The sequence below is a fragment of the Macaca thibetana genome, chromosome 2 (genome assembly GCF_024542745.1).
Source record: "Macaca thibetana thibetana isolate TM-01 chromosome 2, ASM2454274v1, whole genome shotgun sequence".
NCBI lineage: Eukaryota > Metazoa > Chordata > Mammalia > Primates > Cercopithecidae > Macaca > Macaca thibetana.
In genome coordinates this window covers 153,019,421-153,039,429 of record NC_065579.1, presented here as the reverse complement: position 1 = coordinate 153,039,429, position 20,009 = coordinate 153,019,421, and the positions used below count along the sequence as shown (strand labels likewise).

Sequence of the window (20,009 nt, the reverse complement as noted above, 5' to 3'; positions counted from 1 at the left end):
CCCCCATTGCATCTTGGGAGTAACTAACTTAGCTTTTGTTATTTCACAGCCTCATCGGTGAAAAGCACTAGCCTTCTTTCAGATGAGACTTTGGACTTTTGAGTTAATGATGCAATGAGTTAAGACTTTGGGGGACTGTTGGGAAGGGATGGTTGTATCTTGGAATATGAGAAGGTCATGAGATTTAGGGGCAGGGTGGATTTATATAGTTTAGATATGTGTCCCCACCGAATTTGATGTTGAAATGTAATCTTCAATGCTGGAGATGGGGCCTGGTAGCAGGTGATTGGATCATGAAGACCGTTTCTTATGGTTTAACACCATCCCCCTTGGTGCTGTCATTGCAACAGTGAGTTCTTGTGAGATCTGGTTGTTTAAAAGTGAGTGGCACCTCCCACCTCTCTCTCACTCTCTTTCTCTTGCTCTGGCCATATAAGATGTGCCTATTTCCCCTTTACTTTCTGCCATGATTGGAAGCTTTCTGAGGCCTCCCAGAAGTAGAAGCCACTGTGCTTCCTGTACAGCCTGCAGAATCATGAGCCAATTAAACTTCTCTTCTTTATAAATTATCCAGTCTCCATAATTTCTTTATAGCAGTGTGAGAATGGACTAATATAGTAAGCCAAAAAGAATAGCTATGAACACTGAAAAAGCAGAGCAATGAAGGGAAACTTGCCCTACCAGAAAGTTTTTAATTAAAACAGAGCCACTGGCACAAAAATCAGTCAAACTGGTCTTTTGTCAGATCAAGAAGTGAAACAGAAATATACACAATGACAAATGGAATTAGAAATGTACCCAAATACAAATGGAAATACAGAAGATAAAAGTTGCCATCTTGAGTCATTACATAAATTAATTTTTTAATAAATGATGCTGAGATTACAGATAGCCATTATGAAAAAAACATGAAACTGAAGAATATGCTAGAATACACTCCAAATGAAGCAGAGCTCAAAATAGGGGGAGGCCAGGCACAGTGGCTCACACCTGTAATCCCAGCACTTTGGGAGGCCGAGGCAGGTGGATCACCTGAGGTTGGAAGTTCAAGACCAGCCTGACCAACATGGAGAAACCCCATCTCTACTAAAAAAAAAAAATACGAAATTAGCCAGGCATGATGGCGCATGCCTGTAATCCCAGCTACTCAGGAGGTTGAGGCAAGAGAATCGCTTGAACCCAGGAGGCAGAGGTTGCGGTGAGCCAAGATTGCACCTTGCACTCCAGCCTGGGCGACAAGAGCAAAACTCCATCTCAAAAAAAAAAAAAAAAAAAAATAGGGGGACCACAACTATACAATTACTTGAAGAAAATGTGGGTGAATTCCTTAATAATCTCAGAGCAAAAAAAAGTTCTCACTAATTCGAAAGTTCATAAATTCAACTGCATTTTTTAAAAAATGCTAGATAAAACATACAATAGGCAAAGTCAAAAGACAAGTGAAAAACCAAGAGGAAAATCCTTCTACTTACACCACAAAGCACCAATCTCCCTAATATATAAAAAACCTTTAAAACTAAAAACAAAACAAAAACAAACAAACAAACACCACACACAACAGAACAATGAGCAAAAGACATGGACAATTCACTGGGGAGGGAGGTGGGGAATCCTCCCATTAGCAATCACTCCCCATTTTCGTCCAGCCTCCTCACACTCCCCCAGCCCTGGGTAACTACTAAGGCACTAAATGTACTTTTTGTTTCTATGGACTGCGATTCTGGACATTTTATATAAATGGGGGAAAATGTTCAAATTTACTCATAATGTAAAAAAATGTAAACTAAAACTACACTCAAAAATACAAAAGCTTAACAATATTCTCACTACTTGCGAGGCCGTGAAAAAACAACTACTCTCATATATCACTGGTAAAACAGGAAAATGATACAAACTCTACAGAGATCAACTTTGCAAAACCAAAATCACTTATGGTTTTTCATCTTACCCAGCAGTTGCACTTCCGGGAGTCTTTCCTAAAGATACACCTCCATAAAACTAAACACTGTGTGTACCACATTATTTACTGCAGCATAATTTGCCACAACAAAATATTGAAAACAATCCAAATGTCCATCAATACGGAACTGATAGACTAAACAACAGTACATCCACCTACACAACAGAATTATAGTTATAAAAAAGATTAAAAAATGAGTTCATATGAAGTGATTTCCAAGATACACTATTAAGAAGAAAAAGGTATAGAATAATGTATACAGCATGCTACCCTCTGTATAAAAAAGGTGAAGAATATGTATGACAATTTTTGTAAACTTAAAAAAAGAGAAGAGATACATCAAAAAATGAATGAAAACAGTCATCTATGAAAGGTGGGTAGAAAAGGTGTGGAAGGGATGGTCATAGGAGTCAGACTTCTCTGACTATTCTTGTTTATATAGTTCTGACTTTTGAATCACAGAAATATTTTATATATTCAAAATCTAAAATAGTACATGCAAATACTAAATGTTTTGTCTAACTTAAAACATAAACGTATTTTAACTGCCAGTGCTTTGAGCTAGGGGTCAAGGCCTTTTGAGCACGAGTCTGTTGATTAGAATTTACCATGGCTTTCTTAAACCATAACCACAATACATTGTTTAAGAAATCCAGTTTTTGTTCTGTAACGTGAAGTTAGAAATTAAAGATCATTGCTGGCCGGGTGCGATGGCTCACACTTGTAATCCCAGCACTTTGGGAGGGCGAGGACGGTGGATCACTTGAGGTCAGGACTTCAAGACCAGCCTGGCCAACAAGGTAAAACCCTGTCTCTACTAAAAATACAAAAATTAGCCAGGTGTGGTGGCATGCACCTGTAGTCCCAGCTACTCAGGAGGCTAAGGCAGAAGAATCGCTTGAACCTGGGAGGCAGAGGTTGCAATGAGCCAAGACTGTGCCACTGCACTCCAGCCTGGGCAACAGAGTGAGACTCTACTAAAAAAAAAAAAAAAAAAAAAAAATTAGAAATTAAAGATCATTGCAAAATAAACTTTCAGCAGTGTCCTTTTGGTTTTTCCCCTGTCTAAATTCCTGTAACTTTTTCTCAGAGCTTTCAGTTATCTCACTTATATTTTTTTGTTTGTTTTTAAGAGACGAGGTTTCTTGCTGTCACCAAGGCTGGAGCATGGTGGTGCGATCATAGCTCACTATAACCTAGAACTCCTGGGTTCGAGTGATTCTCCTGTCTCAGCCTTGTAAGTAGCTGGAATTACCAGCATGCACCACCACACACAACTAATCTTTAATTTTTTTTTTTTTTGGTAGCAACAGATTCTTGCTCTGTTGCCCATGCTGGTCTCAAATTCCTGGCCTCAGGTGATCCTTCTGCCTCAGCCTAATTTTCTCAGAAGCAAACTGACATGAACAAGTTTGGGAACACAACTAACTCTTGAAGGGCATGCAACTCGAATGGTGAGAGAAGTACACAAGACCACTAACCACAAACATTCAGCATAATAACACTGCCAACAGTCTTCATATTTTAGAGAGGGAACAGGAGTAGGAATAGTTAGGTAATTTGGCAAATGACTTACATAATGTTTATGGGAGAATTTACTAGAAACAATAGATAATGTTATTAAATATTTATTCAGATACCAAATATTCATCAAAGACTATCAGCCCTGAGGTGGGAATTATTATCTCCATTTTACAAATGAGGAAATGAAATCTTAAGAGAGGTTAAGTACTTACCCAAGGTTGTACGATTACTAAGTGATGAGGCCAAAAGTTGAACTAAGGCAGTCTGACCCTAAAGCCCACAATCTTAGCCACTGTATAATAAATGAGACTTATTTTTAAGGCCATGATAGATGACCGGTGAAACCTGCTTTGAGATTCCTCCCAGTCACATTCTTGGGCACAGACCTTTGAACCTATCATGCATTATGCGAGTTTGTAAGAAAAGAAAATTGGCACTGTCTAGATATTTCCGCTCTGCTCACTACATAGTGTTTTTTATTGAAACACATTTCCTGATCAGCCCCCTTCATTCTAATGAGACTTTCAATTTTACTCACCTCCCCCTATCACTTGCTTATCAAAATGCATGCATCTGCTCTTAACTGACAAAATTAATTCTTTCTGATCAGGTTCTTGCCAGAGAATATGACCAACACTATCCAATTCTTATTAATATCTTTGTTATACAAAACAATATTCACAGAGCACTGTCTAATGTAAACAAACTTTTAAAATTCCTTATGGCATTTATTATAGAGATTTTTATCAACAATGTTAAGTTCCAAAGTATCCTTTTAGGACTAAATTTCTCTTAGGCAGGGAAATGCAATGTTTTTCCTAAACTTGGTTTGTCTTTTATCTTATGAATATTAACACTAATCAAGCTTCCCTCTTTCTTTTAGTTGCTAGAAAACCCAGAATCAAAGTTGACAACAGCATTGGACATGACTTAATGGCATGCATATTTGTGTACTGACCTTTGCTTGAGTTTTACATCATGATCTTATCTTTAATTTTCTGATATTACATTTTCCTTTGCTGTTCTTTTATACATTGTAAAATATATATTTTTTATAAACCAACTCAAATATTTTTTGAAAGGAGGCTGGAGAAAATAAATTTAAAAGTAACTAGAACAATTTAGATTATTACTTTAAAACAATTCTCTTCTTACCTTTTCTCTATTCTCACCAGTACTAACCTATGCATGGAAAACAGACAAGATGTTCTGTCAGGGTATCATTGATGTTCAGAATTATATATCTATTTTTTCTCCCTATTTTCACAAATATAATCGTTAAAACAGAACTTACCAGATAGAGAATATGAAGATCATTCTCTAAAACAAAGCCCTTCATTGCTCTTTGCAGGTCAGCAAAAATATCTAAAGTATCAGCTGGAGAAAGTGAAGAAGAAAGAGTAGCCGAACCAAGATGTGTTGGATGATACACCTTTCCTGGTTTAGGGTTAGGGTGAGGAAACAGAGGAACAAACACTCAAAATAAAACAAAATACTATCTTTCTGTATTCCAAAGCTAACCCTCCCGGCTGATAAATTTTACAAATAGTACTTTATCCAGCGCATGAAAATGTATGAGCAGGCTCTATAATAATGGTCTGAAGTTGCTAAATACAATACTGATTTACTAAAAATGAGTTGATACGCTGCTCAAAATATCAAGTTCCTTTTATACTACATGAAAAGACAATTTCCATTTACTGAGCGGTCATACACCCTCACTAAAGATGAAAAAGTGAGTAAACTGCAACTGAGAAGTCACACTTACCTTCTGTTCCATCACTGGCTTCTGTACTCTGGATGAATTCATTTTCTAGCAGCCACATCACGCAGGCCTCAATTGCTCCAAGCTGAACAGACTCTTGATTTCTCTGAATTCCTTGCTTCCCTTCTTTCATATTTGCAGCCAAAAATGTGCAGGCAGCATAAGTATGCATATCTTGTGATGTACTTGCCACTCCACCAACTATTATCTGAAAGAAGATATTTGAAAATTTCTGTAACTTTTTAATAAAACAAGCAAGCCGCCAGGAGCGGTGGCTCATGCCTGTAATCCCAACACTTTGGGAGGCCAAGGCGGGCAGATCACGAGGTTAGGAGATCCAGACCATCCTGGTTAACACGGTGAAACCCTGTCTCTACTAAAAATACAAAAAAGTAGCCAGGCGTGGTGGCGGGCACCTGTAGTCCCAGCAACTTGGGAGGCTGAGGCAGGAGAATGGCGTGAACCCGGGAGGCGGAGCTTGCAGTGAGCCGAGATCGCACCACTGCACTCCAGCCTGGGAGACAGAGTGAGACTCCATCTCAAATAAATAAATAAATAAATAAAACAAAACATGCAAGCCCTCTGAATATAAAATAAAGAAAGCTATTTCATTCTCATTTTTTAAAATGTTCTTAGAATCTTAATGTAGAGATTTTTTATTAACTTTCTCATCACCACTCACTGTAACTGTTGGTAACACCTGATGACAACAGAAAAGTTCTCCTTAAAGTAGATAAAATATTTTCTTATAAAGAAAAACAAATGGGCCAGGCATGGTGGCTCACGCCTATAATCCCAGCACTTTGGGAGGCCAAGGTGGGCAGATCAGAAGGTCAGGAGATTGAGACCATCCTGGCCAACATGGCGAAACCCCGCCTCTACTAAAAATACAAAAATTAGCTGGGTGTGGTGGCAGGCACCTGTAGTCCCAGCTACTCAGGAGGCTGAGGCACGAGAATCCCTTGAACCCAGGAGCCAGAGGTTGCAGTGAGCTGAGATGGCGCCACTGCACTCCAGCCTGACAACAGAGCGAGACTCCATCTCAAAAAAAAAAAAAAAAAAAAAAAAAAAAAAACATAAAGCACCAGGCACAGTGGCTCACACCTGTAATCCCAGCACTTTGGGAGGCCAAGGTGGGCAGATCACCTGAAGGCTGGTTCAAGACCAGCCTGGGCAACATGGTGAAATCCCATCTCTATTAAAAGTACAAAAATTAGCCGGGGATGGTGGTGTGTGCCTGTAATCCCAGCTACTTGGGAGGCTGGGGCAGGAGAATTTCTTGAACCCAGGAGGCAGAGGTTGCAGTGAGCTGAGATCATGCCATTGCACTCCAGCCTGGGTGACAGAGTGAGACTCTGTCCCAAAAATAAATTTAAAAAAGAAATAAACCTAAGAGTTTCATATACTAATATTTTACCACTTTAATTTAGGCATAAAAGAGCAAATGGTAATTTAGCAAACTCTCTCTTACCTCCAGAATAGCTCGTATCATGCTGGCAGTTACTTCTTCTCCTTCTCGTCTTTGCAGACAGCTGCGAACAGGCTTTAGAGAACCCTGAAGGAGAGCTATCCCTTTTGATTTCTCAGAGTTCTTACAAATTAAGATACTCTCGCCTATAACCAAAAGATATGCATTTGCAAAATCCCAATATAGTTCCATAAGATATCTGCTAAAGAGATTTTAAGTTGATTTACTTTGCTTAAAAGGAGACAAGAGATGATAGTGGTTGTTATGGTAATAAAATTATGGCTATTTTTTTGAACTCTGGACACAAGGGATCAGAATATGCTACTCCAAACTATGCCACTTTGGCATAAGGATTATTTTGAGCTGAAGGCCTTTGGGAGGCAGCAAACACAGAAAGAACTCTTTGTCCTCTGTCCTCTCCCTACCTGCCTAAAAGCAAGAATAAATTTTTCCCTTTGTGATGATGTTTTCCCTCCCCTCTCCCATACAACACAACAACCCTTACTTATCACTGGAGACAGATCAGCACTGAGATGCGTCTGCACAAACAAACTCTACCTACTAAAATAACTTCTATCTTCCATCAGTTTCCCCCACATATTTACCTTCTCACTATTTGTTGCCCCTAAAAGCCCAGATACCTTTTCCTTTTTCTTGTCACTTCTCCACAATTTACTGTCCATTGTTAAAATGTTATATAAGACCCCAGGTTTTAACAGTTTCTCAGGTCTTCAATCCTTTTCTATAAAGGCTTCCATGTACATAAAAATTAAAAGATTAGCATCAAATAAAGTTTAAATGCCTTGTCTCCTGTTAATCTGTCTGTTAATGTAATCAGCAGGTCCCAACTGCAGAACCCAAGAAAGTAAAGGAAAAGTCTTTTTCTTCCCCTACAGGATTAACCATTATTATTGAACAATGGAGTAATTAATAGAGGTACTTTCAAACCTATAAAGTAAAATGCAAATGTAAATTGTTACCAGTTATATGATAAAATAAATTCAAAAATACTTGTAGATACCCAAAATACTTGTAGATACCCAGAATTAGGAAATATTACAACATTTACTAATCTAAATGCTTTATTGTGACAACCAAATGAACAAAAATACATGAGAGCACTTATATGTTAAAGCTGTATACAACTATACGATTTGAACAAACTATCATTGCAACAATTATGACTAGAGAGAATCATAATTTTTCTTCAAAAATGAATCCAATACTGTGGGAAAGAAAACAGGTAAGAGGTTCAAAAACACAAATGAAGAATACTTTTTTTTTCTTAATAAAAATAAAACTGGCACAATGCTGGAATATCCTTACCACCCCCAGCAAAGAGAAGGTACAGATTATCCTTCCCAACTGCCAAACTGAGAATCAAAATAGGACAAAGTAAAGGGATTATAAACTCGATGATCACTGGCTATTTATCCCAGAAATGATTATAAAGATAGGCACCATTAAAAAATCAAAACAGCCAGGCAACCAACATGGTAAAAAAACAAAACAGCCAGCCTAACCAACATGGTGAAACCCCATCTCTACTAAAAATACAAAATTAGCCAGGCATGATGACCCATTCCTGTAATCTCAGCTACTTGGAAGGCTGAGGCAGGAGAATCGCTTGAGCCCTTGAGGTAGAGGTTGCAGTGAGCCAAGATTGCACCACTGCACTCCAGCCTGGGCAACAAGAGTGAAACTTCACCTCAAAAAAAAAAAAGCAGGGGGGCCAGGCGTGGTAGCTCATGCCTATAATCCCAGCACTATGGGAGGCCAAGGTGGGCGGATCACCTGAGGTCAGCAGTTCAAGACCAGCCTAACCAACATGGTGAAACCCTATCTCTACTAAAAAATGCAAAATTAGCCGGACATGATGGCACATTCCTATAATCTCAGCTACTTGAGAGGCTGAGGCAGTAAAATTGCTTGAACCCAGGAGGTGGAGATTGCAGTGAACTGAGATTGCACCATTGCACTGCAGCCTGGGCAACAAGAGCAAAATTCCATGTCTAAAAAAAAACAAACAACAATAACCAAAAAAAAAAAAAAAAACCCCAAAACTTGGGAAAAAGTCTGAAACTTATGCATGGACCACAAAACCGAATAAAAATTGCAAGATCTAGTATGACAAACTATCTCACTTTGACCTCATCACCCGTTCCACTCCCCTAAGTCGGCATAGTACCACACAGAAAGGAATCCCCAGGGCTCATAGCTTCTACATTGGGAAAAGAGAACCAGAGAACATATAGCTTCCCTAGCATTTCAAGAGGCTTCCCAAGAAGCCAACTCTATTCTCACCTCACAGAGAACATGCTGGGTAACAGCACAGCTAGATCACCTGGGGTCAGGCAGAAGCAAAGCAAGGAGGCAGAGCTCATGGCAACCGGCATGCAGATCTTGGTGGTAGCTCTGTGTACCTGCCAGTGGTGGTGCCAATCAGAGGTACCAGCTAACAGTGTAGCCCACCACAAAGCCAAACTGATCACTTCCAGATGTGGTAGGAAATTCTACCTGGCTTGAATCTTTAGATGGTCAGCCTCTAGGCCCAGCGTCAAACCTCATGAAGACCCTGCCCAGGAAGGGAGATGACCATCACAGGGCATTTTAGAAAGGAGCAGGGGCTAGTTCTGCCAAACCTGGGGTTTTAAACAGTGCTCAGCTCAGCCTCAAGGACCTGCCCCAGGTGGAAGATGCCTATCATAGTGTATTTTTGCAAAGTGCAGGGACTAGTTCTGCCATACGGGTGGAAGTTTAAACAGCCCTCAGTTCAGTCTCAAAGCCCATTCCAAGTCCCCACCTAGGCAGGGAGGCAAACCTCAGATATGCACTTATTTTATTTTATTTTTAGAGGGGGGATCTCTGTCGCTCACACTGGAGTGCAGTGGCATGATCATAACTCACTGAAGCCTCAAACTCCTGGGCTCAAGCGATCCTCCCATCTCAGCCTCCCAAGTCACTGGGATACAGGCATGAGCCACCATGCTCAATCATGCATTTCCACTGAGCATAGCAGCTGGTCCACTGGTCCAGAATAGCAACTCCACCTAACCTCGGGGCCCAGCCTGCAACACTATCCAAGTGCAGATCTCAAATAGGGGTACCACCTGGCCAAGGAATACACTCTGGGGCCCAGCCAAGAGGTGACTGCAATGCCAAACGAGCAACTCTGCCTGATTGTAGAGCTCAGCTAGTGGGTTCACCTGATAGCAGAACCCAGCCAGCAGTCCCACCCAAACTCAGAGCAAAGGCAGCAGCCCAACTATCTAGAGAAGCCAAAAGCAAGCTTTGTCTGCTCAGGGCTGCTATCAGTTGGCCTATTCAGAATCAAAGGCTAGACAACTGAAGTTCTATCCCTGTCAAAGAACACCTATAAAAGCCAGAGATAGCTGTCTCCTCAAATGTGCAGATACCAACACAAGAACACAGATTACAAAGAACCAGGAAGCCAAGATACCTTCAAAAGAAACTAACAAAGTTCCAACAATGAACCCTAAAGAAATGAAGATCTGTGAAATGAGAAAGAATCCAGAATAATTCTCCTAAGAAAGTCCAACGAACTACAAAGATATATGGATAAAAAAATCAAATAAAATTTGGAAAATAATATACAAACAAAACAAGAAGTTTGACAAAGAAATAGAAACAATAAAAAAGAAAGAGAAATCTTAGAGATGAAGAATACAATGACTGAACTGAAAAATGCAATGAAAGCTTTAGCAGCAGGCTTAAATCAAGCAGGAGAGAGAGAGATTAGGGAGTTGGAGGGATGAGAAGATGGTCAAAGAGTACAACGTTTCAGTTAGACAGGAAGGATAAATGATAAGTATTTGGGGGTGATATGTTAATTGGCTTAATTCCATCATTTTGCATTGTATACAGATAGCATCACTGTGTGCCTCATAAATATACAGTTATAATTTGTCAATATCCAATTTTTAAAAATCACATGAATATAACACCTGGCTTTTGCAATGACTACAAAACAGCTCAGCTTAAGAAAGAAAACAATCAACTAGCATTAGCAGCAAGATACACAAGCCACTTTGGCCTGTTTAAAGGTCTTTTGCGGCTTTGATTCTTCAACAAAACAAACTGCGCTTTTTCTGAATGGGCAAGGTTTATGAAATGTCCAGATGAACATCAGTATATATGTACAGGTTCCTGCAACCACCTGTTTGGGGAGGACTCATCCACATCACAAGAGGGAAGTCGAAATTATTTAGAATCAAATAATTTATTACTGACTGCTGAACTTGCAAATTGCTATTTTGGCACAAAGCACTATCTTCCTAAGCTGGAAGATTCTAAGTCATCTATGGAAAGACTGAAGTGTCATTTAAATAAAACACCATGTGCTATCCAGGAATATCACTTATAAAATGCACAGAATTTCCAATGATGCTACATGATACAAAAAGCATGACCAAGTATTTAAATCTCCATAGTGAATATAAAACACTATATTCCTATATTCTTGATTAGCTTGAAGTTATGAGCAAGTCATATGACATCCTGAAATACAATGATATGCAAGGTCAAAAGCTTGGAAGTCTTTAAGACCTCAGAAATGAACTTATTACGTATATTTTAGTTCTGTTTGAATGTTATCTGATTTAAGGCTTGATAATTATCCCAGGGCACTAACCTTCCAATTGTTCTTTCCCATAATATATACAAGCTAAGAATATAACAAGGCAAATAAGAACTCATCTTATTTCTTATTTCTCCTTATCTTCTACATTAACTAAGAGACCCTCTGTCCCTGAGAGAAGATTATCTGTGTAAAATGGACTTATACTCCATTCCCCAGAGGTCTGAGTCCACTGAGAATTGAGGATGGGCAGAGGTAGGCAAATAGGAATGGGAAGGAAGAATCTCACTGTCTTCCCCCAACTCTTTCTAAGCATATACATATAATCTGCATATTTTGTAGGTAAAGTAAGAGAGAAACAGGATAAACTTATCTGATGTCAGCTGTAGGAAAAATCCAACAAATTGGAAGTTGTTGTTTTTTTTTTTAATCATCAAAATTTTCAGGGCTTAAAAGAAAGGCAGACCAATGCCCTTCAGGGATTGTAAATGAGTCATTTATTATTGGGGCTGAGACTGAAAGCTGTTCCAATAGCCATTCACGTCTTCTTAAGTATTAGTTGAGCACATGGCCACCCAAGCTAAAGATTATATTTCTCAGCCTCTCTTGGGGAATATAACCATGTGAAATGCAACCATGTGAAAGTTGGGGAATGTAGCCATGTGAAAGTTCTGGCCCACTGTACGTGAAGAGAAATACTATGTGCAACTTCTGAGCAGTGGCCTCTTTGCTTCCTTATCTCCCCTTCCTGATGGCTGAAATGCAGATGTGATGAGAGAGACGAGACTAGCCATCTTATACCAAGGATAGAAACTATATTGCTGAAAATGTTAAAACAAAATAGAAGACTAGGTCCCCGACACACTATAGCCGTCATATAAGGCCTAAATTACAGTTACGTCATATAAGGCCTAGAATACTATTTTACTGTTATATGAGAAAGAAATTAATGTCTATCTTGTTAAACACCTATTGTATTGGTTTTTGTTACAGCAGTGAATTTATATTCTAACTAATCCAGTTACCGATAAATTATGGTCAATTTTTAGTATTTGTGGTAGTCATGTTCTATAAACTTGCCACGAACACAGAATACTGAACCCTTGCTGCCAAGGAAGATAGATGATTAGGTTCCTGCAAGCCTCTAGTAAAAACGTTTTCATCACTTAATCAATACAAAACCTTGTTTTATGCATGTTTCTGTTTAAAGATATCTTATTTAATGTATACAGTTGTTTACATTGCGCTCCAGCAAACAGCATTGTAATTCATGCCTACAGAAAACTGATCACATATTTTCTCCATAAGGCACATCACAGCCTTAATGCACTAGGGAACATTAGATAGCATTTCAGTACTTTGCTTGCGGGTCATGTTAAACAGCAAAATCACCCACTAAAAGCACAAAAATGTGAAAAATGTGGCACTAACTAGCCCATTAAAAAGAAGCTTGCTCACAGTATAAGAGCTGAAACAAGAATGCAGAGCTTTGGCTTGTTCAACCGCAGCAGGGAAAGTGTGCTTGGAAAGATTCAAATTTTTCGCAGATCTGCATACGTCTGCAAAAGCCCCAGAGGTATTATTTCGGGATTCTGAATAAATTCTGTTAAGGTGGAAAATTCAAATATGGAATCCATGAATAATGAGAACTGACATATTTGGGGACTTCATGTGACAAGTCAGTTTATTCTAAAAGTTACTTCCTCAGTGTACTACGCAGGTTCCTCTGCCTAGAATATCCATTTCCTATCCACTTTCTGTATTCTCCTGGATTTCCTGATTTCTCTTCAGTAGCCACAGAACTGTTTGCCTGTGTGTTTTTTTTTTTTTTTTTTTTGACATATCTAATAAAATATTGGAATCAATTATGTCCTAGGGTAGAAAGATAACAATTATGTCCTAGAGTGGAAAGTGGCAGGGAATGTTCCTCCCAAGGTTCTTTAATGTTAGATGGCTGATAATGATTTAGTTACACATATAACGATACAGCACATTAGAAATAAAGTTTGCTGCCGCTTTGACATTTAATTCAAACAAACCTCTTCCTCACTGGTTAAGACAAAACTTTGGCCGGGCGCGGTGGCTCACGCCTGTAATCCCAGCACTTTGGGAGGCCGAGGCGGGCGGATCACAAGGTCAGGAGATCGAGACCATCCTGGCTAACACTGTGAAACCCCGTCTCTACTAAAAATGCAAAAAATTAGCCGGGCGAGGCGGCGGGCGCCTGTAGTCCCAGCTACTCGGGAGGCTGAGGCAGGAGAATGGCGTGAACCCGGGAGGCGGAGCTTGCAGTGAGCCGAGATCACGCCACTGCACTCCAGCCTGGGCGACTAAGCGAGACTCTGTCTCAAAAAAAAAAAAAAAAAAAAAAAAAAAAAAAGACAAAACTTTTGTTTGGATTGCTGGTAAAAAAAAAAAAAAAAAAAAAAATCATAACTTGCTGGTACAAGGTAAGAAAATGAAAAGGTGTTTTTTCAGAGCCAGCACCGATTTCAAGAAAAAAGATGGGATGTCAAGTTCCTATTCCCGAAGTGTGAAGGTGCATCCCACCATCCTTGTCTGATTTCTGAGACCAGTCACCTAAGTTGAACTAACGTCTGTGAAAATTAATTAGTGCTAAAGAGTAGACTATACTTAGAAATTAAAAATCATATTCCAGCTAAGTAATAATAAGTCATCTTGATTTACATAATACTAAATCATTTTATGGTATACAATACAAAAGAAAACCTTAATTCAACATTTGTAGAAAATCAACAGTTGATGATATATATATATGAAAATTATAACTCTTACTCACTATAAATATTAAGTGAATCCAAAATGATGATATGAGTGCACTGGATAATAAAGAAATATAGCATGATGAGAAACAGGTTGCCAGGCACTAGTCAAATTTCAAGTAGACACTGTCCTTCAGCAATGCTGCTACAATTAAATTCAAACTCACTTACCTACTGTGTCCACTCCTTTCCTGCCAGCACGACCAGCCATCTGCTTATAAGTAAGAATATCTAAAGGTCGACCACCAAAAATAGGGGTTCGAATAATCACACGACGTGCAGGTAAATTCACCCCAGAAGAAAGAGTAGAAGTCGCCGCCAAGACCCGAATGAGACCTTGACGGAAGGCTCCTTCAATAATATCTCTCTCTTCTAAAGTAAGACCTAAAAAAAGGATGTTTTTATATATTTATTGATATATAATGAAAATATTATACGTGACCACTTACAAATGGATTTGAGTCTGCTTCAAGCCTCTAAAGATATTTGAAACTATTGTTATGACTGCTGACAAAGGAGTCATCACAGTCTACCTCTTTAACAGTATAATCTGGCCGGGTGCAGTGGCTCATGCCTGTAATTCCAGGACTTTGGGAGGCTGAGGCAGGTGGATCGCTTGAGGTCAGGAGTTTGAGACCAGCCTGGCCAACATGGTGAAACCCCACCTCTACTAAAAATACAAAAATTAGCTGTGTATGGTCATGGGCACCTGTAATCCCAGCTAGTCAGGAGGCTGAGGCAGGAGAATCACCTGAACCTGGGAGGCAGAGTTTGCAATGAGCCGAGATCACATCATTGCACTCCAGCCTGGGCAATAGAGCGAGACTCAGTCTCACAAAACAACAATAACAAAAAAAGAGTAGAATCTGCTGCCCCTAGTATACCTCTATCTTATTTTCTAGACCAGGGGTCCACAAACTTTTCCTGTTCCTGTGGAATAGCAGGTCTCTGCTGTAACTATTCGACCCTGCCACTGTGACATGAAAGCAGCAACAGAACAAATGGGCATGACTGTGTTCCAATAAAACTTTATTTACAAAAAGAGATGGTAGGCTAGACTTGACCAGCAGACTATAACTTGCTAATCACTGTTCCAGATAATAAACTCCTTGTGGATAGTGATATGCCTTATTCATCAAGATATCTTCAGGGCCTATGCATCACATTGGTCAGATATACTTCTGACATAAATACGTGATGAATAAAAACATGAGTAAATGAAAAACAGCATATAGAATATATACTTATCTGGCTCATTTTCAATTTTATTTAAAAATTTAAAGGTCTGAGGTTCTAATTTTAAAACTAAGTGGTGGGTACACAGGTGTTCACTTTTTTAGTATGCATCATAAATTACATACAATGTAAATTTTGTGTGTGTGTATATATAGTAGTTTCCCCCATCTGTGGTATTGCTTTCCACAGTTTTAGTTTCCCAAAGTCAAAAATATAAAGAGGAAAATTCCAGAAATAAGAAACTCATAAGTTTTACATTGCATGCCCTACCACCCAGGACATGAATTATCCCTTTATTCAGTGTATCCATGCTATATACACTACCTGCACTATAAACTGTCACTATATAGGAAAGAACATAGTATATAGAGGGTTTGGTACTATCTGTGGTTTCAGGCATCCACTGAGGATCTTGGAACATATTCTCTACAAAGAAAGACTACTATATACCATATATATAAATATATATACCCCCTCACACACACACACACATTTCAAGTGCATTTAAAAGTTTTAACATGCTATGAAAAAACATCATATATGTGGGGCTGGTACTATGCATGGTTTCAGATATCCACTGGGGGTCTTGGAACATAGCTTCAGTGAACAAGGGGAGACTACTATATACAAATAAGTAAATTGAAACATATTTGTTTTACTCTTGTTTAATCTATCACACAATTTCGCTCTGTCACCCAGGTTGGAATACAGTGGCACGATCTCGGCTCACTGTAACCTTCCACCTCCTGGGTTCAAGCAATTCTGCCAGCCTCAGCCTCCCAAGAAGCTGGAATTACAGGTGCGTGCCACAGCGCCAGCTGATTTTTGTATTTTTAGTAGAGATGGGGTTTCGCCATGTTGGCCAGGCTGGTCTTGAACTCCTGACCTCAGGTGATCCACTTGCTTTGGCCTCCCAAAGTGCTGGGATTACAGGAGTGAGCCACCACGCCCAGCCCATACAATTTCTTAAAAAGAAATCTAAGGATATTAAGTGTGTTTAACAAGAAATAAATTTACACAAATATAAAAGTTAAGACAGTACGAGGAATTTTGGAGGTTTCTTAATAACAGATTATAAATATGAAATACCTGCATGATGAAATGCTACTCCCCATGGTACAGTTTTCTGTAATACAGAGTCCAGTCCTGAAGGCAAACGTCTTAACTGATCCATCACTTCCAGGAGTTCTTTTTGTTCTAGATTTACTGGTGGGCATTCAGAGGGTTTCACCAATCCTGTCACAAAAAAATTACCAACACCATTTGCTTCTAGCTCCAGCTTCTTTAAGTGGTATCTGTCTAAATCATAATAGAACTAAATAGCAGAGGAGTGGTTCTGAAACTGCTGCATACTACAATCCCCTGGAAATCTTTTAAGAATACTGATGCCTGATTCTTAATCCTGGACATTGTTATATAACTGGTGTGGGGTGTGACCTGGACATGAAGAATTTTTAAATCTCCCCAGGCAATTCCAATGTGCGCCAAAGTTTAGGAAACTGTATAAGGGTAAGACCAGGCCCACAGGAGGGGATCAAAGGAACCTGCTGGGGAAGTAGAGTATTACAGATACTGATTACCACTCAAAGCCCCAAAATCAAAACCCTTGCTCAAGGTGTGTACCACCAACCAGCAGTAGCAGCATCAGAGGGTTTCACCAATCCTATCACAAAAAAAGCCTACTTCTCTGTTAAATTATTCTTGTCTCTTTGGCATTAATCTGGTAGTTAATTACATACCATCCTCTGTTTTTTTGTCTTCTCCCCCAGTAAGAGCTTAATGTTTTTTTGAGACAGGGTCTCACTCTGTCACCCAGGCTGGAGTACAGTGGCACAATCACTGCTCACGGCAGCCTCAACCTCCTGGGCTCAAGCAATCCTCCCACCTCAGTCTCCTGGTTAGTTAGGACCAGACACATGTGCCACTATGCCCAGCCAGTATTTTTTTTTTTTTCAGTTGTAGAGATAGGGTCTCCCTATGTTGCCCAGGCTGGTCTCAAACTTCTGGGCTTAAGCAATTCTCCCACCTTGGCTTCCAAAAGTGCTGAGATTACAGGCATGAGCCACCACCCAGCCTTAACTTTCTTATATGCAGTAAAAGCTTTACGTACTTATATGTTGTCTTTAAAAATTGTCCAGACTTTTGGATTTTTGAACTTGCAAAACTTTTCATAAAAAGTAATTATATGCCTGGGCATGGTGGCTGACACCTGTAATCCCAGAACTTTGGGAGGCCAAAGTGGGCAGACCACTTGAATCCAGGAATTTGAGACCAGCCTGGGAAATGTGGCAAAATCCCATCTCTAAAAAAAAATACAAAAAAATTAGCCAGGCATGGTGGCATGCACCTATAGACCCAGCTACTTGGGAGGCTAAAGTGGGAGGATCACTTGAGCCCATGAGGTAGAGATTACAGTGAGCTGAGATCATGCCACTGCATTCCATCCTGGACAACAGAGCAAGATCCTGTCTCAAAAAAAAAGAAAAAGAAAATAAATAAATGTATGTTCTAGAATTATTATGTGTCACTTGAAAATAATAAAAAATATATATATTTAAACATATATCTTATATTTCATACATTTTTAAATTTTTAGGAAAACTTTTCTTAAAATTTTAAGAACTCACAGAGAGTTGCCAATGTTTTATTTTGCTGAGGGCAATTAATTTTTTAAAATCTTATCTATCAATATTTTTATTTCAAAGGAGACATTTAACATTAAAAACTGACTAGGAATAATTTCAGAATGTAAACTGCAGCTTTATAAATAATATGCTGCCTTGTCTTTATTTTTCTGATAAAAATCTCATCATAGACCAGGCTCCAGTCCAAGCACTAGCATTTGGGAACCACTGCTGCAAACCAAGATGACAAAATCTCGAGAAAAGAAAATGATGATGATTCTGGTTATTAAGGATTATAAATGGCCATGGTAAAATGTAAGGAAATAAGCTAACCTGGTATAGAAAGTACCAATAAAGGGGAAACTGGAAGAGATAATACACTGTTAGACAACAGCCTAGCCAATATAAACTTCAAGCAAAGTTTACTTGTTAGAGCTAGGCTTTTTTCATCACTTATTTTCATGATGCTACTGGTATAAGTAATTAATAAATAAAATATCTAATATTCTGTGACTAGAACTGGTCCCTGTCTTCCTTATATTTATCTTGGACCCCAAAGCACCACAGACTAGTAAAAATAGTGAGGCAACAGTGTTCACTCTAGAATCAGTAAAAATATATACTAATGATTATAGCCATTGGTATATACTAGATCACCATTTGGCAACAAAAAAGAAACAAACGGATAAATTAACGACCTGGGTGAACATCAACCACACCAGGCTGAGTGAAAGAAGCTAGATACAAAAGACACATACATACTGTATGACTTCATTTACGTGAAATTTTTAGAAAAGCACAAGTAATCTAAAGTGATAGCAAGCAGAGATCAACAGTTGCCTAAGTCTGGGATAGAGGGAAGAGACAGCAAAAGAAAAAAGAATATTTTAGGGTAATGAAAATGTTCTAGGTGTTGAATATAGTATGGTTAAACAGATGTATACATTTGTTAAAATTTATCATATATATACAAAATTGGTACATTTTCTTATAAATAATACCTCAAAGCTGATTTTAAAATAGATTTGTATATACGTGTGTGTGTATATATGTGTATAAATACACACACACACACACACACACACACACACACACACAAGTTGACTGTTAAACAACACAGGAGTTAGAAACAAAGAAACCCCCAGTCAAAAATCTGCACACAACTGGACTTCTCCAAAACTTAACTACTAATAGGCGGTGGCTCACGCCTGTAATCCCAGCACTTTGGGAGGCCGAGGCAGGCGGATCACAAGGTCAGGAGATAGAGACCATCCTGGCTAACACGGTGAAACCCCTCTCTACTAAAAATACAAAAAATTATCTGGGTGTGGCGGTGGGCGCCTGTAGTTCCAGCTACTCGGGAGGCTGAGGCAGGAGAATGGCGTGAACCCGGGAGGCGAAGCTTGCAGTGAGCCGAGATCGCGCCACTGCACTCCAGCCTGGGCGACTGAGCGAGACCCCGTCTCAGAAAACAACAACAACAACAAAAAAAGAAAACAAGAAAGAGAAAATACATTTACTATTCAGTAATAAATTATCATAAAGGTCTTCATCTTCATCATCTTTACCTTGAGTAGGCTGAAGAAGGAGAAAGAGGAGGGGTTCGTCTTGCTGTCTCAGGGGTGGCAGAGGCAGAAGTGGTGGCAGTAGAGGCAGGCACACTTGGTGTAACTTTACGTAAATACATCGTAATTTCTGCCTGTTTTTGCTTTTTTATTATCTAAAAATGTTTATATACGGTACCAATCCTTTCGCCATTTGCTGTCGTTTCAGTGCCTATATCATAGGAGGGTCTGTGCCATAAAAAAAGTCAGAAGCAGTCTTGTATAATTGGAATCCTTCTGCCAAACTGTCTAATGTTAACTTGTTTTCTGGCACTGCTTCTTCTGTCTTCTTACTCATCATCTGGCACTTGTTTGGAAGCATTCATTTTATTCAAGTCATCTTCTGTTAATTCCTCTGGTATGGTGTCTACTAGCTCTTAAATTTCTCCAAGATCCTTATCTTGAAACCATTTACCTCCACCATTTTTTTTGCCATTTTCACAATCTC

General features: G+C 39.1%; 1 protein-coding gene across 5 annotated transcripts in view; it reads right to left on the bottom strand.

Annotated features, from left to right (window-relative positions):
• The window catches only part of POLQ (DNA polymerase theta), a 107,029-nt gene that overhangs the window by 66,012 nt on the left and 21,008 nt on the right, over window positions 1-20,009 (bottom strand). For all 5 annotated transcript variants that reach the window (XM_050781875.1, XM_050781877.1, XM_050781876.1 and 2 more), the window contains 5 exons: window positions 16,423-16,569; window positions 14,269-14,481; window positions 6,721-6,863; window positions 5,253-5,457; window positions 4,779-4,921 (listed from right to left, as the gene is read on the bottom strand). In XM_050781875.1, coding sequence (XP_050637832.1) covers window positions 4,779-4,921; window positions 5,253-5,457; window positions 6,721-6,863; window positions 14,269-14,481; window positions 16,423-16,569 — 851 coding nt within the window. The remainder of the gene's footprint in view (window positions 1-4,778; window positions 4,922-5,252; window positions 5,458-6,720; window positions 6,864-14,268; window positions 14,482-16,422; window positions 16,570-20,009) is intronic.